The 24,908-nt window shown below is 44.3% G+C and overlaps 1 protein-coding gene across 1 annotated transcript in view; it reads right to left on the reverse strand.

Moving 5' to 3' along the window:
- LOC138292726 (cytochrome P450 2D4-like) overlaps positions 1-24,908 on the reverse strand; it is a 149,824-nt gene that overhangs the window by 105,281 nt on the left and 19,635 nt on the right. Inside the window, exon 3 of the mRNA XM_069231464.1 lies at positions 16,253-16,405. Within this exon, the coding sequence (XP_069087565.1) occupies positions 16,253-16,405 (153 nt within the window). The remainder of the gene's footprint in view (positions 1-16,252; positions 16,406-24,908) is intronic.

Here is a 24,908-nt window from a genome sequence, read left to right on the forward strand (position 1 = left end):
ATGATGTACTGTGAGGCGTCCATAGCATACAATGCCACATGCCGCTGACCTTTACCCTCGTACCTGTACTCTTTACTGCACACCCTCTACCACCCCCCTTGCCGCCCCCTCGTCCCCACCTTGTTTCTCTAGATTCAGACCTTACTTCAAATACCACCGTGTATTAAAAGGCCTTTTGCTGGCTACAGTCTTTACATCTGATGTAACATACTGTAATACTGGCCGCAAAGTTCTCTTCCTGTCTTCCTATGTCTTAGTTGCCTTTTACCATATACTGTTTCTGGCTTGTAATCCTTGAAGATGTTCTGCTGTTGTATTTCATTGATTTAATAAATAAAGACATAAAAAGGAAAGCAAATTGGACAGCCATTAACATGAAAGTATACATAAGTCTAATTTCGTTTATGGGAAACAAAATAAAGCTAGAAGATAATCCTACAAGTGTATTTTAAGGTTACCACAATGTTATCAGTCCTAGGAGTGTATTTGAAGGTTACCACAATTATATCAGGCAGATCTCATTTTGGCCTCCCTTTGATGAACTGATGAAGTGTCATATACAGAGCAAATGTGGTGTGAGAGCCCAGGCACTTGAGAGAGTCTGTCGGGGACTTTCCTCTTAAACACTTGTTTTTAAAGATTGCACAATGGTGCATTTAAAAGCACACTACCGACCATGTTCGTGATTGAAAGGTTGATAGCATTCTAATGAAGGAGAAAGATCTCTAGGTATCTTGTTTCTAACAGTATCCCTTGATAATTATTCCAGGTTGCAGGCAAGGACATTTCCTTGCTCAAGATTTACAGTCATGTGACCAATAAATTAATTATTATAAATATTATTAGAAAATGTATTTTATCAGGAACATTACAAACATAGGAAGCTGTGTCTTTAATAATTCTGTGTCCGGAACAATGGTATTCACAGGGCTTGTCACTTCATGTTTACCATATTCATACCAGATGGTTTGGTCAGCCGTTTTGCCTTGTTGGCTAAACTAAGGAATTTAATAATGGTGGAACGGATAATGTATTGAGATCTAGTAGAGAATTTGCAGCTACAGCATAAGGATACCTACTTTAAATCACAGCTTCCAAAGTTGACCAAACTGTGTGATCCTCAACAAATCACCATATCGCTCCACATCTCATTTCCCTTACTTATTCTACTGGACCTGAAAGATCAGTTTGCAGCGTGTAATATAAAAGGACATCAGAAAAGCAACACGTTTAAGACATATGCATGATTAATCTATTGCACTCAGGGGCACAGTTTCGGGGTCGGGGGGAGGCGGTATTTGGGGTGTAATGCTCAAATAATGTATTTTCTGCTAAATAGTTGGGTACAGGTGCTTTCAGTCGGGTATGGTGATGTGCCTGTCGGAAATCACCAGCAATTTTGACATACACACATTGATTTGAAAGTTTTAAAAAATATTGTTTTTATTTAGCACCCTACCAATCTGCATTCTTCTTCCTTTCCACTGCCCCTTAAGTCCCTCTCATGTATTTTAACATTATATGTATTTGTGATATTTGGAAAACCTGAAGCTCACACCCACCCCCTCCAATCTTACTGACCAAACTGCGACTCTGATGTGTCCTACTCAAACAGATTTATGCTAACCTTTTTCTGCACTCCCCATAGAAAAACCATGTGACTTCGTTCCCAATATTTGGGCACATCCCCTTTGCTTCAAACACTGAGAAAAGGATTTGAGAACCATAAAGACAGTGCTACGTGGGGGTGGGGGCTGGGGTGATGGGTTTTGAGGGGTAGAGGAAAAGCGAGGGATAGAGAGAGAGGTGGGAAACTCTCCGTTACAATTTCACAATCCCAAGCCTGTCATAGTGAGATATGTTTCCTGAATGTGCCAGAAATGTTAAGAAGGATTTTCTGATGGATGTGATAATACTTACACAGGCAAACAACACCTATTACAACTGGATTTCAGCCTGACTTGTTTCATATACTTTCATGGACTCCTCACCAATAGAGGATCGGATAGAGCTTGTTCACTGGAAAGTAATAGATGCAAAGGCTGGCCAGCCAACTAGCGAGCTTGGTGGGAGGACCCGGCATTAGGGCTGAAGACACTCAAACTGTGCTCCAGGGCCCTGTCTCCGTGAGACTGGATAGCTCTACGCCTTGCCCACCACTCGGCACTGGCTCCGCAATCAACCCTCTGGGGGACGGAAGGCATTTTCCAGCGGCCCTCTAGGCACAGTGACTTGACACCCAGCATACTTTCCATCTTTGACACAAGCCCTTTGTGCACACCTTAAGAACACTAGAGCCTCTAATGCCCAGCAAGCTGCTCTTGCGACTGGTAATAGGGGCTCATGGGGGACTGACGAAGCTGCGACATGCGATGGGAGGCAGAAAGCCAACACTTCGCCTGTACCCTAGGGATTGATACAGAGGAAGGAGTTCTCTGCCTACTCCCCTTGGCATCCCAAAAAGCTCTGAGGTTCCTGGGGGCCTAACAAAGTCTGCATATTGATATCCATAACAGCTGGCGACCTCCTCATACATTGCTTCCTCATGGTCCCTCAATATGTTCACAGCCAGAACTAAGAAGGAGGGATTCCTCATGGATATGCTCTCTAAACCCACAGGGCTATCGGGCAACAGCAAGCCCTGGCTCAGGACATAAACCATCTGGATGGCGTGGGGGATGGCGAGGGCCCAGTGACGTGGATCTTTCTGGAGGCCTATTTGCACCCCCCCCCCAATGACTTGCAGGCGGTGAAGAGGGACCTCTCGGCCGACCTGTGCAAGGTCCAACACAATCCAGATGAGGTCGGGGACAGGGTCTCAGCCATCAAAGATCGCGAAACGGCCAGAGAAGAGGAGGTCATTAGGCTACAACAAGAAGTTCTGTGCTTGAAGGAGCAACATTTTGAGCTTCAAGCCCAAGCTGAAGATTTGGAAAAGCGCTTACAGAGGAAAAATGTGCAGATCAGGGGGATCCTGACACACTCAGATCTCAGAGAATATATCAGGATGCTGTTCTGACAAATCCTAGGGGACCTGCAGGACACAGACCTCAAGCTCAACCGAGAACACCATGCGGTCCCCGAGGGCGGAGGGAGACTCTCCAGCCGACATCCTGGTGTGCGTTCAAGATTTTCAAATGAAATAACTTATCCTTTGCAAAGGGTGAGAGATTTACCCAGTGCAGTGCAGGGGATATCAAGACTTATCAGCAATCACCCTCCAAAAAAGAATGGGACTTCTGACTCATATTCTGCCTTGATGGAAAACTGCATCAACTTCGATCACTTAAGAAAGCTTGCAAACTTCTCGACATCACAAACCTGTTGCTCCTGATGCTTCGGATAGAGCCCCGGACTCCAAAAAACATAAAGCATCTCTTTGGCAACGCGTCAAGAAGTCTCTTTCAACTACCAAGCCTGACCCCGCCTTTGTTGCCAGGGAGAGACAAGCAGTGATTCATTCTTACTCGGGCTGCTGATACCTCGGGGAAACCCTGATGTTTGGACGTGTTCTGCATCTTACTTTAAATTCTTTCGGTGAAAAGATGGCTTGTGGGGGGGGGGGGGGGGGTGGAGGGCCATCCATGGTGGGATGCCTTTGCGGCCCCCCTTGTGGTTGACAGGACCATCTCCTCTACCTCGTCAGACCAATGGTGTAGGTTACCATTGAGGATGGACTTTTTCATATGTTTTTTCTTGTAAGTTGTTTTCCTTATTTAATTGTTGTTTGGGGTGTTATTATTTCACATAGTACATCAGCACCCCATGCCCGGGAGGGACTGGCATTAGACATTATCATTCACCCCTCTATCCATTAACGATGCACCTTACCCCATATGGGGCTCACAGCTCTCTCCGCATCTCTCTGCCCAATAATCCTAGACATCATTCTCACAAGCCTAAATGTTAGAGGCCTAAACAACCCTACCAAGAGGAAAGCAATACTTTCGCTATTAGAGTGCTCTGGTAGCGATATATGCTTACACCAGAAAACCCATCTTCTACCCAAAGATATATCCGGTATGTGGTCACAGTGGTTCCCCCACCAGCTGTGGTCTACCAACTCTACCAAAAAGGAGGGGTGGTCATTTTATTCTCAACGAGGTTCAGGGCTTGTTTCCACTCAGGAAGGACCTGGCTTGGCAGTTCGGGCAGGACTGTTCCCATGAGGAACAGGGTCAAGACTGATTTGCATATGGCTGTGTCCAAACTGGGGTGGCACAGTGAGCAAAAGAACGATGGATTAAACTCAAGTCTGTGACTGAGGGTGAGTGTTTGCATTGTTCAGCACTCCGTCTTTCATCCTTTTGTGTTGCTAAAGTTGCCCTAAGTGGGAAGGGTACGCCCAAACATGGGTCCCTTGCTCACTGTGCCACTGGACTGATGCTAGCCTGGCTGATGAAGGGTGAAACCAGTCCCAGGATGCTTGTTTCCGGTCCAGGGAGGACCTGGCTTGGCAGTTTGGGCTGGACTGTTCCCCTGAGGAACAGGGTCAAGATTAATTTGCATATGGCTAGGTCCAAACTGGGGTGGCATGATGAGCAAAAGAATGATGGATTAAACCCAGATCTGTGACTGGGGATGAGTGTTTGCATTGTTCAGCACTCCGTTCATCATCCTTTTGTGTTGCTGAAGTTGTCCTAAGTGGGAAGGGTATGCCCAGACGTGGGTCCCTTGCTCACTGTGTCACTGGATTCAAGCTAGCCTGGCTGATGAAGGGTGAAACTCTGAAAGCGGTCCCAGGATGCTTGTTTCCTGTCCAGGAAGGACCTGGCTTGGCAGTTCAGGCTGGACTGTTCCCATGAGGAACTGGGTCAAGACTGATTTGCATAAGGCTGGGTCCAAACTGGGGTGGCATGGTGAGCAAAAGAACAATGGATTAAACCCAGATCTGTGACTGGAGGTGAGTGTTTGCATTGTTCAGCACTCTGTCCATCATCCTCTTGTGTTGCTAAAGTTCCCCTAAGTGGGAAGGGTATGCCCAGATGTGGGTCCCTTTCTCAGTGTGCCACTGGATTCAAGCTAGTCTGGCTGATGAAGGGACGTGGCTTGGCAGTTCAGGCTGGACTGTCCCCATGAGGAACAGGGTCAAGACTGATTTGCATATGGCTAGGTCCAAACTGGGGTGGCATGGTAAGCAAAAGAACAATGGATTAAACCCAGATCTGTGACTGGGGGTGATTGTTTGCATTGTTCAGCACTCTGTCCATCATCCTTTTGTGTTGTGAATATAGTGCACCTGGGTCCTTGTGTACACTTAAATGTGAACTTACATTTTCTATGGCACATTGTCCCATGAAAGACAAAACCAAATGTAATAGTGTTTTTATTCATAAATATGTTTTAGTGGTATAATGCTTCAGAAAATTGTTTTCAACCCTGTACTTTTTTGTCTCAAGGAGAACAGTTGGCCACTGCTATGCTGCTGTTAGGCCACAGTTTCAGAAAGATGAGCTGATCAGCTCTTGTGTTGGAAGCATAACGTAAAGGCTTAATGCATATCTAGGGAAATCTCAATAGGTTTAGGCGGCACTGTAAGTAAGCATAAATATCAAAATTGTGGCAATGTGAAAACATAGATGGGTAACTAATGCAAATATAAAAAAAATTGTTCTGCAAATGCTCAAGTGGTTGCTGCTGTTCATCGTCAAAGTTGGCTCACAGTAATAATGAAAAGGGAAAGTGGGATCAATTTTGGATGGTTCTGTTTTGACAATGCAAAAGATGAAGGCTGAGGAGGGCTAATGATAAGACTTCCCGAAGCACTGCCCTTTGGTGGATGGTGGAGGCGATGGGGTGGGACTGTAGATTCTGTTGTGCAACGAGAAGGGGACCCTTCAGCTGAAGCGCAGACTTCTGCCTCGCTTGATCACACTTTCAGTTGGACAGATGACAGGCAAATGCAGAAAGATCACGGGGCATATTTACACTCTGTTTGTGGCAAATGTGCGTCTAAAATGTTGACGCACATTTGGCGCAAACCTTGCCCCATATTTAAACTATGACGCCCGACCCCGCGGACATAAAAAAACCTCTGTGTGCGTCATTTTTTGGATGCAGGAAACCGCCTTGCGTTAATGAGATGCAAGGTAGGCGTTTCCGTCCAAAAAATGACTTTAAGGCCTGTGCGCCTTATTTATACTCCTGCGTCATTTTGACGCACAGGAGGGCCTTAAAAAATGGCGCACAGCCTGATGTGCTCAGTTTTTTAACGCCTGGATGAGGGCAGGCGTTAAGGGACCTGTGGACTCACTTCCATAGTTTCAGACCATGGAAGCAGTCCAGAGGTGCCCTTCCCTGCCCCCAGGGACAACCCCCGCCACTCTCGCCCACCCCAGGAGGACACCCTTGGATGGGGGGACCTATTCCAGGTAAGTACAGGTAAGTTGAGGTAAGTATTATTTTTGTATTTTTCAAAGTGACATGGGGGGCCTAATTATGCCCCCCTACATGCCACTGTGCCCAATGGCCATGCCCAGGGGACAGAAGTCCCCTGGGCATGGCCATTGGGCAAGGGGGCATGACTCCTGTCTTTGCTAAGACAGGAGTCATTTCAATGGGGGTTGTGCGTCAAAAAATGGCGCAAGTCAGGTTTGAGCCATGATTTTTGACTCAAACCTGACTTGCACAATTTTTTAACGCACAACCCCCATTTCTCCCCACACCGGCACTGCCTGGTTTAACTCATTTTTTTTTACTCTGACCAGCCCACAGGGCCGGCTAACGTCAATCGTTAAATAAGGCGCCTGCATGGCGCGTAGGAATGGCGTTAGCCGGCGGTAAAATTTTTGACGCAAATCAGCACCGGTGGTGGTTTACCGCAAAAAAGTATAAATATGGGCCCACATCTCTTTATGTTTTTATTGTGCTCATTCCAAGCCGGAGACTACCCTGCTCCGATTGACATCTCTGACACAAATGTTAGTGGGTAAGGGTATTGGGTTGTAAGTGTGTTTTTAGGGTTTTGGGTGGGTAAGGGTATTTCAGTGGTAAGGGTATTTCTAGTGTTTAGGGTGGGTAAGAGTATTTAGGGTGAGTAAGAGTATTTGGGTGGTAAGGGTATTTCCCGGTTAGGGTGGGTAAGGGCATTTGGGTGGTAAGGATATTTTTAGTGTTAAGGGTAGGTAAGGGAATTTAGGGGGTAAGAGTATTTTTAGGGTTTAGGGGTGGGTGAGTTTAGCGGTTGAGAAGTGAATGTATATACATATATTCACTTAAAAAACCAAAGGTTACAGGGGCATTATAGTTAAGCTCGCATTTTAAACGTACGAAACCATATAAACTCACCAGTAATAGTTGCCTCAAGTAACTATAAATCTTGCCTTAAGGTAACTATAACATGCGCGCCCGCCATGCCCAGTTTTTTCACCAAAACTTTTTCTAAAAATATTACATTCATATTATCAATAATGTTATCAAAGATGTCATGAGTGCTGCAATTTGTAGAGTAATTAGCATTGCATGGCAAGGGCACGAGTTATAGTTTGAAATGTGAGCCTAATGATAATGTCGCACTGTAACCTTTGGTCTGTTAAGTGAATTTTTATGTTTTTTTAATTCTATTTCCTAACTATGTCACTGTAACCTTTGTTTTTTTTGTGAATTTCTATGTTTTTTTTTACGTATAGTAATTTTCATTACTGTACGTTAATCCAAGCGCCTAACCTTGCACCATGCATGACCTTTGCCTGTGTTCAGCAGAGCTTGCCTGCAGGACCTGGCCTGCAGCCAGACCCTGTGGCCAACCCCCCCAACCACCCAGCCCATGCTCTGCATATCCCTTTGGCTGTGCGTGGCGGGACTAGGATGCAGCCTCTCTGGGTGTAAGAATAGGTGTGAGAAGGTGTATCTGGGAGTGAGAATGGCTGTGAGAGTGTGTGTCTGGGTTTGAGAGTGCGTACATCAGTGTTTTAGTGGGCGTGTCAGTGTTTGCACGGGTCTGTGAGTGGGTGCATGAGGATGTCAGTGGGTCTGTGAGTGGGTGTGTGAGAGTCTGAATGGGTCTGTGAGTGGGTGCATAACTGTCTGAGTGGGTCTGTGAGTGGGTGCAGGAGGGTCTGAGTGGGGCTGTGAGTGGGTTGACAAGGGTCTGTGAGTGGGTATGTAAGTGTGTGAGTGGATGTGTGAGTGGGAGAAAGAGATTGAAAGAGAGAGAGAGAAGGAGAGTGAGAGAGTGACAGAGAGTTTTTTAGGCTTTGATGGATGATATACTTAGAATGAGATATTTCTGCACAAATTGAAAGGACAAATGTATTTTTCAATTAAAAAGAGTAAGATCACCTTTCAGTATGAGCCTTAAACATTTGAATACAAAAAAGAGGGAAATGACCAGGGACACACCTAGATTTAATCCCTCAACATGAAGGTCTGCGACTAACTTTTTTTTTAGCGCTTTATGGGCTATCAGGGACTGCGGTGGAAGACTCAATGGCTCTCCCACAGTCCCTCTCTATTTGTTTATTTATTTTGTAATATGCCCTCATGGGCTATCAGGGACTGCCGGGGAAGTCTCAAGGCATCCCCCACGGTCCCTCATTGTTTTTTAAAACATTTTTATGCTAAGGACTTTACGGGCTATTTGGCACTGCAGGGGGAGCCTCAAGGCCTCCCCCACAGTCCAATTGCTCCAGCAAGCAGGCACCTGCTTTTAACAGCAGCTGCCTGGTTCATGAAGCAATGCTTTCATCTCTTTTCTCTGCACGCTGCAGCCAAGCCGCAGCCATCAGCTATGTCACAGGGGTGGGCAACATAAAACTTAGTAGCGGGAGCCGGCACTAGGAGGTGGCAGTCTCCAGCGCTGTCTGTGGCTCCTCAAGAGGACCTACCTTTCTGCCATATTTGATGTAATTCCGTCCACTAGTTTTTGTACTGTTGCTGTTCAAAATCCCTATGGGAAAATGAATGGAGAAAATGTGTTTTGGGACCCCCCCATTTTTCTCATCCCCCCCCCGAGGAATCACCCCAAAACGTTCCACGCAGCAGCTGATGGGATTGGCAAATGTTTCGGAAAGTTTTGTGAACATTCATCAAGCGGCACCAAAGATTTTGTTGTGAAGACATGCATTGATACAGGCATAATGTGTGGTAAAGGCAATTAATTTACCAGAGGGTTCCAGAGATATACATTTTTTAATAAAATGTAATTCTCATTTCCTTTAGTAACAACTGCAAACAAGCATTGGTAACCGTAAAGTTTTGAAAAGTTTGAGAAAGTCATATTTGGTTACTCTGTCTTCCTAGGAAAACTAAAGGAGGAAGAAGGTCTGGGACCAATAAGGAGTAGTTGTCCAGTTACCTGAGTTCTGAGTGCAGTGAGGTCGACAGGGGTGTCCTTGGAGATGCTCCTCGGTCCACGGGTCAGGTGGGGCAATGTCCCTCAAAATCCTCTTTGAGCCAATAGCAGACTAGCTGCTGCTGGGCTACTTGTCTCTGGCCACAGCAGGTCCAGCAGTATCTTTTGGTGGAGGGTAGTGTCCCTCTTGTGCGACCAATCTAGACTCAGATGACAGCATCAGGTCTGGTAGACTTGGGTGAAACTTTTAGCCATCGAGGATCTGTCTCCTGGGGCGCCCATCGGTGGTCAGTAACGATTCTCCAGAAGTGACTACTGATTTGCCAAGTTGGGCTACTCCAGCTTTGATGGCCTTAGTAGTGTGGCTACCTGTGGGCTACATGCTCACAGGAAAACAGGTTAGGGCATTGTTCTCCCCACACAGCTACCATCACCAGCCTGTCTACCTGAACAAAGGGCAAATCCCTCAGGAGTGTAATTGCCACTTGACTACTGAAAGCAGCTTCGCTTTAGAAGCTCCCCTTTTGGGTCAACACCCTGAGTGATTTCCTACAAGAGGTAACACCTCCCTCTGTAGCAGGGGATCATTTTTCGTGAGCCTGGGAGTCATTGATACTACTTCCCAGGAGTGCAGAAATCTCTCTGGTAACCAGTAGCCGTGTGAGGCCACTGGGCAAACTGAGCAACAGAGTGGCAACTACCCAAAAGTTGCCTTTCCTTGAAAGTAACATTACATTTGTCTTGGGAAACAAGTCCGGTTTAATGTCACCATTAATTTGATAACCTGAAGTACCAGTTTTAAGAATGAACCAGGCCCATTCAGACGTTAGCCAGGCTGAGGGGTCTGCCAGTAACTCTGTGTTAGCTAATGGGGTTACTAATGTTTCCACAGCAAAACAACAATTTGGAAGTGTTTCTGCTAGGACAGAAATATGTTCTACTTAATAATAAATAGCTTCCTGCCTCAGGGCTCTATAAGTCTTCCTTACGGGAGACTTACATGTATTGTTAAGGGTAGTGGGGGCTTTGCCATTGGTTTAAATGGCAAAGTCGAACTAGCAGTTTAAAACTTCTCCTTGAGGCTGCAGTGGCAGACTGGTAGACATTTTGGCCCAGATTTATGAAAAGTGGCTCTGCACCTAGTGCAGCGCCACTTTTCTTGTGCCTCTTAGCACCCCCCTAATGCCACCATGTGTGCGCCGTATTTAAAATACGGTGCACCATGGCAGTAGTCAGGGGGACTAGCATCATTATTCTTGAAGCTAGTCTGGTGCTTTGCAGGACTAGCGTCAAACATTTTGACGCTAATGCTGCAAAGCACCCAGATGCCCATTGAACACAATGAGAGCCTCTTTTTAACGCCTGCTTTTAGCAGGCGTTACAAAATGCTGATAAAAATGGTGCAAAGAAATCTCATTGATTCATTTGTGCCATTTTTACTCCCCCCTTGTGCTGGGACGCCCCCTTTGCACACATTATGCCTGACACAGGCATAATGTGGCACAAGGGGTTACAAAGCATTTTGCCCTTCCAACGCCACATTAGCGTAAAAAAAAAGACACAAATGTAGTGTTGAAAATGGTGCTAGACCACCATAAATCTGGGCCTTTGTACTTTGTCTCATACAGGGTGGCAGAACCAGTGCTGCAACCCTGGGGGTACACTCTGCCTTACATGCCCTGGGTACCCTTGGTACCATATACTATCGACTTATAAGTAAGTCAGCTTATGCCAATTAGGATAGTCAATTTAACATATGCTTTCTAAGGGGTTAGGAGACATCACTTTAGGTGGGCAGTCCTGGGGTAGGATCATAGCCACCGCAGGTGGACCATGCTGTGCTGGCACCCTCACTTTCTGAAAGTTTGGAGTGGAGAGGGGACTCCAGCGCCACATACCCAAATTATTATACCATTATTAATAATGGGAGCTAAAACTGGGAGGTCTAGGTTGATGACTTTAGTATTGCATATGTTGTTTTTAATGGAATGTACTTATGTAGCAGATGTAAATGCAATTACTGAAGGAAAATTGTTGGAACTACCATCTTGTGTGTGCTACCACCCCAGACTTTTTACTTCAACTGTTTTTGCTGGCTGTGGAACTCTGTACACTTTACCCCTGCTATTCAGAGGTAAAATCTCTGTGCTCCCCTTTTCAACCTGATGCAATTGGCATATCCCTGATTGGCATATTTATCTTTCCTGTAAGTCCGTAATATATGGTACCACAGTGTACCCAGGGCCTGTAAGTTAAATGTCACAAGTGGACCACAGCACTCACTGTGCCATCCACTATAGTGACAGTATAAATATTACTGCAGGCCTGCCGCCAGAGGCCTGTTTGTGCAGGTTTAAACTGTAAATTTGACCTGTCAAAATAACCCCTTTTGACTGGCTAAAACCCTCCTTTTAACTAATAATACATTTCCCATATGAAGGTCTTACATGCCCATAAGGCAGAGTATATGGTATTTAAAAGAAAGACATGCAAAGGTTTAATGTTAAAGATGCCTTCACAGTGAAAATGCCCTCAAAGTTTTGTTTACTGTAGCAGGGTTAGCTCTTCTATAGGAAATCATTGGGATATAATATTAAGGTAATATCTGCTATCTCTGCTTACGTAACCAGCTACAGAATTCATCTTTGGACTTTCAGAAATATTTATTACAGGCCCAATTCATTGGTAAAGTCAGATTTGCAATGATTATTTTAGAACTGGTACTTTTAGAAATGTTACCTAATGCCTGCTAAGCCTCTAGAAGCCGATTTGCATGTGCTTTCAACTGACACCCAGGAGTTGAATAGTTGCTCTAATGAAGTGTGAACTTGCTCCCAGAGCTGAGACAAATGCTTTGAATGTGGGGATGTGTTCTGTTTCTCTGGCAGGCTGGCCCTATGGGCTGTGCCCTGGGAATTAATTAACTTTGAAGGGACCTACCCAGTCTCACCGGAAGATGAGGCTAACAACTGGGCCTGTCCCCTTCCTTTGTCCACCTAGCCTTTCCACATTTCAGACACCAGGTCTAGTGGAAGAGGAGCATTTCTGTGCCCACATCTCTAAGGTAATCACAGGAGCTCTGTACACAGGAAGAAAGGTTCTGAAGTGTTTATGTAGGTAGAGAGGGTCACTGTGGGATTGTTTACAGTAAAACACACAGGAAGTGATGTAAAAGTGTGTAGGTTAATCTCTGGGAACGTTTATCCCATTGGTTAGGGAGTGGCTAGGAGTTTCCCCTACCCTCAGGTGGGCACTGGGCGTAAATGGGGCAAGCACAGTACCCTTCTGAGATCAATTCTGGGCCTGTAGAAGAATAGAAGAGGACTTTCAGCTGGGCGTGTCCTCGACCCTGCTGATGGCCTCTGCTTGAGTGAGTCTTGACCCCCAAGTGCTCTATCCAAGGTTTTGACTCTTGGTTGGCATCAAAGTGTTTTCTCTTAACAAATCCTGAAACCAGGGACTTAGAAACTTTTTGCCAACTTTTGCTCTGAGAACCAGTGGGTGAATGGAACCTACCTACCCAGATGATTCAACAAAGATGCATTGCTGCTATTTCAAAGATTCAAGTTTCTCCTGCTACATTCTTTTCTACAGCAGCAGAACTGATTCAGCAGGACCTCATGGAGAACTTATCTGGCATTTTGGAACCCTCTGTGGTTCCAACCTTCAGCCTTGCCCCACTGGAAGAATCTGTACTCCAAAAAAGTGATTAGGTTTGAATGTACAAATCTTCAATGCGCAAAGGTGAGAAGATCATCTGGCCGGTGAGGGACGTTATATGGATGTGAAATTCAAATTTCTCCCACTTGGAGATTTCCCCCCAAAAGTCAACAGCTTCACCGAGACCTCATCCAGCAGCTGTCCAACTACATGGAGCTCTCTTGCACCATAGCCTGATGCCTTGCTCTGTTGAGGATTTTTTACTTCCATTCTCGAGACTAAGGCCCTGATTTAGGTATGGGAGGATGGCCCATTTCTCTGCCAGAGAGACAGAGTAAGCTACTCAATCATCAGAGATGCCAGATTTAGAAGTGACGACCAAGCAGGCGGTCATTTCTAGATTATTGCCAGGAATCAGTGGTTCCTATCAATGCATTTTGCAGTTTGGTAGTCAACACAACATAACTGTGCACCAAACTGTTTTCTTTTTTTATTTTTCTAAAAGAAAATCCTGAAGTGGTATTTTGTTTTTGAAAATAAAAAAAGATAATTCTGTTACCGCCATAGGAGTCATCTCCCATGGTTGAGATACAGATCAATTGATGTCTTATGTAGCTGGTTAGTGGTTGTTTTTGAGTTCCTATCTCTGTTCTGCCTTCAATGTAACAACATTTCTTTATAGAACCTGCTTTGTACCAAGAATTCTCTTTTGGACATTTTTAAGTAATATAAAGCTGTTCATTTATAATGTTGTATGATGCCTTCTCCACTCACAAGTAAGCGCTCATTACAAGTGTTGAGTAGTACTTGGGAGGGTGAGAAAGATACCGCATTAGGCCATTTCTACCTGCCAAGTGCTTCTGGACCCTGAATTATAAGGTGCACAAAGTCGGTATTTGATCATTCCTTTCCCGGAGACACCAGCCCCGGATCTGTGTACTTTGTTGTTCGGCCTATGGCCAGCTGTGGCCCTTAGCCTTTGTCTACACTGCTCCTTCACAACTGAAAAGCCGCAGATACTTCCACACACACTGTGCTTACCAGGTCTTACCTCCTTCTGACACCCACCACCCATATCATGGGCCTCAAGAAACTCTGTCACCTATTTTCCACCTGTACAAAGTAGGTGTTAAGTGGATGCAGATTTAGACATGGTATTTTCCCCGGAAGAGGGACTAACAAACAGATTTTGGATTGCATGTTTTTATCTTTTCCAGTTGAAATAAATCATAATCCTAGACAGGCCCCTGTACTCCTGCTCCTAATTCTAGAGAACTCCTAATGAGGCATCAAGAAGGTAGGTTCTTTGAAGCAGTTACATATGTTGACTCTATCAATCTTTCTGTCATAGCCACATACAAACAGCAAAGTTCAGTCTGCTGCCAGAAGCAATGTGTAAATCCATTTGATCATAAACTGCAGAATTGTCAGTTCTTGACTGAGTCCAAATAAACAAATCAAACTGTGCATTCATGATTTTAATTCTCCATAATCCAGAGGTAGTAGAGGTGGTTCCACTAGCTCTGTGCTCCTATTGCCCCAATGTGATGCATTTGTCCCACAGCACCAATCATTTTAATAAAGCAGATAAAAGATTGGTTTAATTGACAAACAAATAGTAAGATGCTACTATGATTCTCTTGCAATGCAGCCTTGAGATGGTAGGAGCAGAGCAGTCATAGACCAGATACAACCATCATGTACCCGATAAGGGCATATAAGACCACATAGAACCTTATATACCGAAGTGCACCATCTCATGGCAAATAGTTTCAGCCTATCAAGCAAAGGCACAGCCTTTAATGCCCATCATTAGGGCCTAATAACGAGTCTGGCAATCACTAGACCACCAGACTCGCAGTAGTGGTCCGGTCCGACGCAGTTTTGACGGTCCGACTATCAAATTAGGAGTTTGGCTGTCAGACCGACAAAAGACTGCTGTCTCCGCCAAAATCATTGATCCCGATGGGATGGCGGTGGGTTGTGATTGTAATCAGCCATGGCAGCGCTGAATTCAGCGCAGCCGTGCTGATCACAACCTTGTTCTCCACCAGCCTTTTCACGGCTGTCTGACTGCCAGGGAAAGGCTGGTGGAGAATACGTGCAGGGTGTCACGGGGGCCCCTGTACTGACCATGCTAATGGCTTGGGATTGCAGGGGTCTCCCTGCCCAGCACCCTTGAAAAGCACATGTGCATTTCAAGGGTGCTGGTGCACCCTGTGGTCAGCAGCATTGCCACTGGCTCAATTATGAGCCGGTAACAATGCTGTTGAACCTTTCCCACAGGGCTAACTGGCAGAAACCCACCAGTCAGCTCAGTGAGAAAGTTGTAATGGGACCGGTGGGGAATCCCCCAACACCGTGGTGGTGTCCTCGTGAGGAGTTTGGCAGACGGATGTTTCTATCTGCTAAACTTCTAAAGTCCGCCATAGTCTTAAACGTGCAGACAAAAAAATAAAATGCCTAGGCACATCTACCTGTTCAGTAAGCTAAGTACCGCCTCTTACGATCTGCACAGTTTTGTGTAACAGTAGCCCATTATTCCTATTATAAGCCCTTAAGCTCACATTAGCTGTGCCCAGATATAGGCCTATAAACAGGCATAGCCACTTATAGATAGGAGCCTCCTAAAATGCCTAAGCACAGCCTTATATTAACAGTGGATGCACAGGTGCCCAGATATAGATGTATTCCTTCAAGCTTAAACTTTCTATTCATCAATAGAGACTCTGGACCCTGAGCAGTAGGACCTATGTGTTCCTATGACAGCGACTGGCAGAATGAATTAGTAGATGGGTGTAGCTCTTCCACCAGCAATCCAGCCTTTAAACCCCAGTACAGTTTGCACTAATAAGGGTGAAAAAGTCTTCAGTGTGTTCCATGGTGGGAAAGCACCAGGACCTGCAAGACTAGCACCAAGGAAAGAGGAACTCTCAATAGTAGGAATGTTCATTCTTTGACATGGCTGTGGCACTTCCACAAAAGAAGGAAACAAAGCATTTAAAGCATGCCTGTTGATTTGTCCCACAGCACCAACCAATTTGAGGCTGATGAAGTGGGGACAAGGTGATGGAAATGCATAAAGTGAGCTTGTTCTTGGAGAGAACTATTCGATTTATGTCCTTACTATCTTTGAACCTAAAGTCCCATTTGTATTAAAATGGCTTCCATCGTTTGAGCCATAATTTTCAGCTGCATTCTCTGGTGAGCACTAAATGGGATCCCTGTCTTCACAAACAGGGAGAAATACAATGAATACTTTGCTGGAAGATTACATGCTCTTCAGTAGTAGAAACTTGCCATTCTTGGTCTTGAAGGCCGAGCAGAGAAATCCAGCCTCTTCCGTCACTCTCTCCACCAGGGATTTCTTTCCAAGCCCAAAGTCTCTCAGAGTGGAGAGTGAGAACCTCCTAACATCCCTCCATGACTGACCATATCTTGCAAGCACCACTCCTATAGAATTGAAACAAAACACAATAATCAATCTACAAGCAGTCAATCCTTTCGGGTCACTTTAGAGAGCCTCATTGCCAACAGCATGATACTGAAATAAAAGAAATTCCTGAAGAATGTTGGAAAATAAGGTATGGGAACACACATATGTAAATTATATGTAGTTGATAAACTGCAAGCTAATGTCATCATGGATACATGTAAGGCTTTGACAAAGCTAATTGACGGTATTTTTGCCAATGGAGATAGTCAAAGATGGGACTGAAAAAGGGTAAATTTATTGAAGCTTGGATAAAACAATAAAAACAAATGGTCCCTAAAAATTAATTTTTTGTAGGTTTGATTTCAGTGTCAGATAAAACACTGAAGAATGACTATTATCCTAATCACTCATTTATGCATACAGTTGTCAATCCATTTCCTCACAAACTGGATAGGCTTATTGAAATGCAATTGTGATCAAATTGTGACAAAATGTATTTCCCTGGCCTTTTCCTGCAATAATCCTGAATCGTCGTTGGGAAGCACACTTAAAAAGTTAAAACTTCCTGATTTATCAGAGTTGCATGCATTTGTAAATTGATATAAACGATTTTGTACATCTGGTCCAATATCCTTGAGAGTACAAAACAGTTTTGTGTACGATTAATGATAGTAATTCTGATATAACAACCTAAAACTGGGAGATATAATCGGAGAGAGCTCGAATATGGGCATGTCATCATTTTCTAGATACAACCATGAGGACAAAAGTCATCAAAGTGACACTGCCAGGTGAATTATTTCTAAGGACTATAATAAGAGGCATACAAAGTTTTAGAGGAGGAAAGGCAGTAGCCTACTGAGGAACATTCACCAATTATAAGTATTAATATTGATAGGACATGGTCTTCATTGTTCAAGTCTCCACTGGTACTGTTCAACTGTCTCCTGGGAAGGAGCTCTAATCCCACACACTTCTTACCTGTGGGCCTGCTTACAGTGAAGCTCTTGGTAGCGTACACTGGCAAGTCATTTCCAGTGGTGCCATCCAATGTATCAGCTGAGTGGGAAAAACAGCATCCATTCGCTGAAAAACCTGGGCTGGATCTGATCAAAGTTAAAGATACTACAGCCCCACACTATCAAAAAACTGCACCTGCAAAGGAGGTTGTAGCTGGTTCAGGCCTCCTGAGGGAGACTGCCTGACCACTGAAGTCCTATTGTTTGGAAGTAAGGGATTTTGCTGTGAGGTCCGTGGGTGATCCAGAACCAGACACGGGTATGGTAAGAGCTCTATACACCTGACATAGCGTTAAGGCCCTCAAATTACTGCAAGTTCCCAGTCTAACCATTGCAATAGTCTTTGTCCAATAAAGTCTCCTGAGTCCTGAATGGAAATGCCTCTTCCTATACCGCCTACATTTCCTGCATGGATCAGGGGGGCTAAAAAAATGGGTATTAATACATTTCCCTCTAAGCCACCAGCTCTAGTACCTTCCTTGCATACTAAAGGCCATATCTGTAGCCAAGTCACACTGTGCATCACAGCTCAGCGCAGGGCAACAAGTCACCTTGCTGCGCTACACTGTGTGAGAGGAGAGGGGCAGGAATGCACCATATTTATGGCAATAGGGTGCATTCCTGCCTTTTCCCAAGCGCTAGCGCTGTTTTGGCTGCCTAGCACAGATGCAGGCACCTTTGCACCATTGTGCAAGGGCGCCTCTGTTGCATGCAGGATTGATTTTGTGCAGGAAGGGACACATTCCTGTACAAAAAAATCTCCTGAGGCAGATACCTCGATGTGTGAGAAGGCGAAGGATTTTGGCTCTTTCCCAGGTTTACATGTTCTGGAAACATTTTCTTTCTGTCAGACACATCTGATCGGTAAAGGGGTGAAACACTGAACGAATGTATGTCCAGGGAAGTGGACATGGGGATAGGGCTGGATGAGTAACTCAAATACTCTGTATTCAGTCTGATACTTTATGCTGGGATAACTCAGCGAGGAAGTTCGAGCGCTTGAGCAAGATTTCCATACTGGGGCCTCTAGCTTAAGGTAACACGCATGTACAATTTAATGCAAGACGATAAGGTGGCAAATATTCAAATCTCTTTGTTATTGATGCCATCAGAAGCAACAGAGCGGTAAAGTAAACAACACGTTATGATCCAATTGTGTGACTTTAAGAGGCAGCCATAGCCCTCTCTTATTGATGCTCCCGGCAAAAGATATGTTCACTGCTACGCGTCACCGTACCTAGCTTTTCTGAGCCATTTTCACTGTTTGTTTTCTTCCCTCTTCGGAGGATTTTCCCTGGTACTTTATTATTTATTCCTCGTCTCTCTTAGTACATTTTTGCTTTCGTTGTGCTATTTAGGTGCTGATTTTGCAGTCATCCCACAAGTTATATAATTTTGCACATTATAGGCCTTTTACTGAAAGAGAGACACGTCTCTTTGTAGAGAACTTTGTAAATGTCTTTTTGCGTGTGAATAGTGCATAAACTAAAACATCTTTTGGTGTTTTTTTCTATTTAATGTTTGTTTCCTGGGTTTGACTTACCATATTGCCTCTCATATTTCCTCTTTTTCATCTAGTTGTTTCCTTGCCTTCTCCTAGACTTTGCAACGTCCCTTGCATGCTCCCAGCCCCCTCCCATAATTACTGACCTGATTTCAGCCCAGTGCCTTTGCTTTTCCTTTTGACTTGACTCTGCCTGCCCTACATTTGTGCCTTTCTAACACGCCCTCTGATTCTCTTACACGCTGCCATGGTTACCAGGAATGCTCCATAGCAGTTGTTCTGTGACATCATTATTGGTAGAGCCAATAAGGATCACACACACCAGTTCAACTTGTTGTTCAGAGGAATCTATGTGACATATATCCGCACATTTGTGGTGCGCTGTGCGGTCGTACTTGCACATTCCGTGACCATCCAGGTTGTCCTGTAGCAATAGGGTTTCCACCTGGCTGGTTTTATACCTGCATTACTTTTGTTTTAATGTCCTTGCCGGTACAAACGAGAAAAATCACCTAAACCCGGCATTTATCCAACTTATCAGTCCATACTCTAAGCACTAAGGGGCATATTTATACTCCGTTTGCGCAGGAATTGCGTCGTTTTTTTTGACGCAATTCCGACGCAAAACTAACTCCATATTTATACTTTGGCATTAGACGCGTCTAGCGCCAAAGTCCATGGAGTTTGCGTCATTTTTTAGCGTGGACACCTACTTTTTGCGTTAATGATATGCAAGGTAGGCGTTCCCGTCTAAAAAAGTGACTCCGAGGCATGTGCGCCGTATTTACACTCCCGGGCAAAATGCACGCCCGGGAGTGGGCGGGTCAAAAAAAATGACGTACGGCCGCTTTTGCGCCGTTTTTTAGCGCCTGGAAAAGGCAGGCGTTAAGGGACCAGAGGTGCCCTCCCATGCCCCCAGGGACACCCCCTGTCACCCTTGCCCACCCCAGGAGGACACCCAAGGCTGGAGGGACCCATCCCAGGGACATTAAGGTAAGTTCAGGTAAGTCATTTTTTTTTTTTTTTGTGGCCTGATTTGTGCCCCCCTACATGCCACTATGCCCAATGACCATGCCCAGGGGACAGAAGTCCCCTGGGCATGGCCATTGGGCAAGGGGGCATGACTCCTGTCTTTGCTAAGACAGGAGTCATTTCTATGGGGGTTGGGAGTCGAAAAAAATGGCACAAATCGGGTTAAGGCAAAAAATTTGCCTCAGCCTGACTTGCCCCATTTTTTGGCGCCCAAGCTCCATATCCCCCTACGCCGGCGCTGCCTGGTGTATGTCGTTTTTTTCCACGCACACCAGGCAGTGCCGGCGGCTAACGCCGGCTAACGTCATTGATTAAATACGGCGCCTGCATGGCGCTTCAGAATGGCGTTAGCCGGCGCAAATTTTTTTGACGCAAAACTGCGTTACCGCAGTTTTGCGTCAAAAAGTATAAATATGGCCCTAAATGTTAGAAGAAACACTTTGAAAGGTTTTCTAGCCGCCCTAATAACCTCTGACTGATAATTAGAGTAAACAGACCGAAAGGCCTTGTTAGAAATGTAAACTTAAGAATCATGTAAGGACCTTCACAGAATCTTAAAACGAGAGCAAATGTATGGTGTTTTTCTCTGGGAAAGAGGACAACACTATGTAGCAATGGCTCTGTTAGGACATTGGAATATTGAGAGCTCCTTTAAAGGCAATGGATCAGCAGCAGCCATTAAAGGTTGCCATAGGCCCTCTCCTCTCAAGATTACAAAGTCTTCCTCCATAGCCTCTGCCTCTGCCTCTCTCTTTCCCTTGCCTCTCCAGGGCATGTAAATCAGGCACAGGAAAGGTAGAGGCGCAGAGGATCCTTCCCTCCCCATAGCTCCTCCCATAGCTTTCAGTGTCTCGGAAGGAGGGAGTTAAGGTCAACTCCTGGGTCTCCCTGGCTCAGCTGAATGAGTAAAACCATTTTAGCCAGCCCGGGGAGAACCAGAGGCTGACTTCAGACTCCATTCACAGCTGCCGCTGTGTATCTTCAACACTTAACACCCAGGGCCCTGCATGTGACTGTAACTGTTGAGCAATCACAGCAAGAGCTATGAGACAAAGGCTTTGGTGTCACCTGGGGTTTCAACCCGCCTCCCCCGCCCCCAGGAGGCCCTTGTTTTTAATGTTGTAATACATTCATAGCCCAAAGTAGCTGGCTATTCTGGCTCTTAAAGGCCTCCTCTCCTGTTATCAGCATGAGTCAAAAGGAAAGGGGATTTAATGGCTGGTATAGCCCACTACAGCAGGCTATACGTCTTTACTACATTACATAGTTGCAGAGCCAATGAATTTATAATATACAAAACCACATTCTCTCCCATAAATGGCTGGTTTTCCTTCCTTGCTGATAGAAGAACTTCTGTGACATCATTCTGCTTTAGCCAATGAATTTCCAGCATGTAAATGATGAGGTTGCAATGCTAAGTTCACAGAATGTACTGGCGTTAGAACCATATTGGCAAACAAAGCAACCTTTAAAATCCTTCACTTTCCTTGTCACAGCTTTAATTTGTAAGTGACAATTTATTTTGCTGATGCTGCCTGCCTCCAATTGTAGAACCATGCTAGGACTCTCTTAAAATGCATTGTGTTTTACCTTACTTAGGTTTGTCATTAAAATATGTCTGGTACTTCAGTCGTACACACAAAAGGTGATGGGCGAAATGCTTGCAATAAGTCTAATCGCTGGCAATCACTCGGGGTAGCATTCCAACCCATCATTCTCTTGCCCAGTATGCTACCTCAGTTTAGTCCTAGAAATATGCAAATTAGTTTAGACCCCACTCCAACAGTCCAGCCTGAAATGCCAGGTCAGGTCCTCCCTAAACCAAAACAGAAGCACCCAAGGCCGGTTTCACCCATATTGGGGTTCTTCAGAAGTGTGTATCTTGGTTCAAGTAGCACAATGAGCAAAAGCCCCACATCTGGGTAATGCTTGCAATAAGTCTAACCACTGGCAATCGCTTGGGGTAGTATTCCAACCCACTATTATTTGCCCACCGTGCCACAGCAGTTTGGACCCGGACATGCAAATCAGTCTTGGCCTTGCTCCAACAGGAACAGTCCAGACCCAACTGCCGGGACAGGTCCTCCTTGAACCAGGACACAAGCACCCAAGATTGGTTTTGCCCTAATTGGGGCGCTTCATTCGGGTGTATATTGGTTCCAGTGGCACAGTGAGCAAGCGACTCCCCTTCTGGACATACCTTGTCCACCTAGTGTGTCACATCAAACACAGAGAAAGTGATGGGAGCAATGCTTGCAATAAGTCTAACCATCGTAATCGCACAGGGTAGAACTCCAACCCATGATTCTATTGAACACCGTGCCAAATGAGGTGGCCTGGTGTGCAAAATAATGATGGACTGTGTTGTGGCCTTGAGTAATTACCAGTGGCTGAGATTAATTCAAGCATTCCCTCCATACGTTTTTTTTGTAAACGCTAGTGATATATTTAATCATATCTCATTGTTTTAAACTGTGCAATCATTTAGAAAAGTCACTGTGCCCCTTTGTTCCGATAAATGTCATTCTGCTTCCTTGTTCTGATATAAGGTTTGCTTAAAATAATCAACAAAATTGAGCGCTGTTAGATATAAGTGAGAAATTTGGATACAACGTGATGTGGATTTCTGATATTATCATGCTACAGTCAAAACAAGGGATCATCTTAGTCCTACCCAAATGTATCTTCAGAAACAGGTAACCCGCTTGAGGAAGACAGATTAGCAAATCTAATTTAAGTGACAATGCACAGTATAACAAAGGGTTTCTAACAATTTCAATCATTATTTTTATCCCCAAAACATTCTGCTTTTCTCCATTATCTAAAGGCCTCCACTTATTCGGAGTTCAGCACCATTAACCCCTTAGCTGCCAAGGCATTTTTTATTCCGAGTGCTGAGCCCTTTTTTGATATTCAGAGTACTTTGTGCTTACCCCTTCATAACGTATTCCCCATATAATGTGTCCACACCAAAAATGCATCATTTTTTCAGAATCCTAGGTATTCTAAAGGCACCCAGAGTTCGAGGGATTCCCTGGGGGACAATGAGAAATAGCAACATATATTCAAGTGTTTCTTTTGTGAAAAAGTGATGTTCCACAACCATATTGTTTTTCTAAAGAGGGCATCAATGAATGGTTGGTAGTGTTAGGACCACTCCCCCCAGCTTTCAGGAACAAGGAGGGTTGTATCAAAGAAAAATTGTCAACGCAGTTTTACATTTTACTGAGAGGTAATCCATTTTACCTTATTTTTGTGGCTTTAAAGTACTTGCATTTTGTGGTGAAAACAGATGTGAACCCCAGGGATGATTCTGGAAATCTATACTTTTCTGAAACATAGACACGATTCTGAATTCCTGAATTTAGCAAGGGGTCATTTGTGTAGACCTCTCAAGGCTTTCCCTAATAAACTAAACATTGAAATAAAACATTTATGAAAATGAGTAAGGAAAAATAGTCCTTAGTGACAATGTCTTCATCTGTAATATTTTGGTCACAATGGCCAGTCTCCAGCAGCAATATAGCATTATGTCCAAATGACAATTCTGGTTGTTGGGCTTGTTTATAGGTTCTCTAATAACTCTTGATACCCAGAGCCAACAACTGAGCTTCAGCTTATATTTGATATTTCATTGTGAACCAACCGTACAGTAATTCAAAGGAAAAAATATAATTAGGGCTCCAGGTTTTATGATATTTGTTTTTTAACATTTACATCTGTATTTATCCATTTGTATTTTTTGCCCATCTTATTAGTATTTATCCATATTTATTTTGTGGTTTGCGAACAAGTGGAGTAAAAAATTGTATATTTCCACATTTATTTAACTGATAAATATGCACTCATACTTTAATGCCTATTGTGTTTTTTGCAAATTCAGCAGCCAAATATAGCAAAACACACACCTACAGATAAATATTAGCAATGTACTACAAATATATTTGAGCACATGCCTGTATTTTAATATATCTTAACCTGTTTTTAGCTCCCTAGGCTGTTTATCTGTTCATCTGTTAACTTGGCATTAACAACTCACAACATGTAAAGTTACTCATTAGAAACACACTGGGGCAGATTTATGAAAAGTGGCTGCACTAGGTGCAGCACCACCTTTCTTGCTCCCCCTTAGCGCCACCATGTGTGTGCCGTATTTAAAATAAGGCGCACCATGGCGGTAGTCAGGGGTACTAGCATCATCATTTTATTATTTTTGATGCAAGTCCGGCGCTTTGCAGGATTAGCGTAAAAAATGTTGATGCTTATTCTACAAAGCACCCAGAGGCTCATTGAAACCAATGGAAGCCTCCATTTAACGCCTGCTCTGAGCAGGCGTCAAAAGTGCCGAAAGCAATGGTGCAAGGAAATCTCTTACATTTCCTTGCACCATTTGTTTGGCCCCCTAATGGGGGAAGACCCCCTTTGCATACATTATGCCTGGCACAGGCATAATGTGGCGCAAAGGGTTACAAAGTGGTGCAATGTATACATTGCGCCTCTTTATAAATATGGCGTGGTGTTTTTGGCCTTCTAACGCCACATTATCTTCAAAAAGTTGATGCTAATGGTGCGTTAAAATGGCGCAAGGCCCTCTTAAATCTGGGCAATTGTTTTCTGTCTGTATTTATATGTAAAATCAGTATAAACTGAAAACTGGGAGCCTTAAATATAATAAATGAAAAATGAGTATGAAGCAAACCAATATATTTCTAAAATGTACACAAGATAATACAGAAGATAGTTTAGAAACAGCTGAATTTGGGCACCTCAGAATTTTGCATTATCTACATTATCAAGAGATTCACATGGCTTTTTGCAAAATGTCTTATTTCATGCATACTTACCAGAAATGCAGAGAAAAAATGCTCTCCCTTTCTGCGTTCCCACATGTCTCCTGATAAAAATGTGTGGCTGAGCCTAGTGACTGTCCACACCTCAAAACATGGCTTGGAGCTTTCACATTTC

Source organism: Pleurodeles waltl, chromosome 4_2, assembly GCF_031143425.1.
Source record: "Pleurodeles waltl isolate 20211129_DDA chromosome 4_2, aPleWal1.hap1.20221129, whole genome shotgun sequence".
Taxonomy (NCBI): domain Eukaryota; kingdom Metazoa; phylum Chordata; class Amphibia; order Caudata; family Salamandridae; genus Pleurodeles; species Pleurodeles waltl.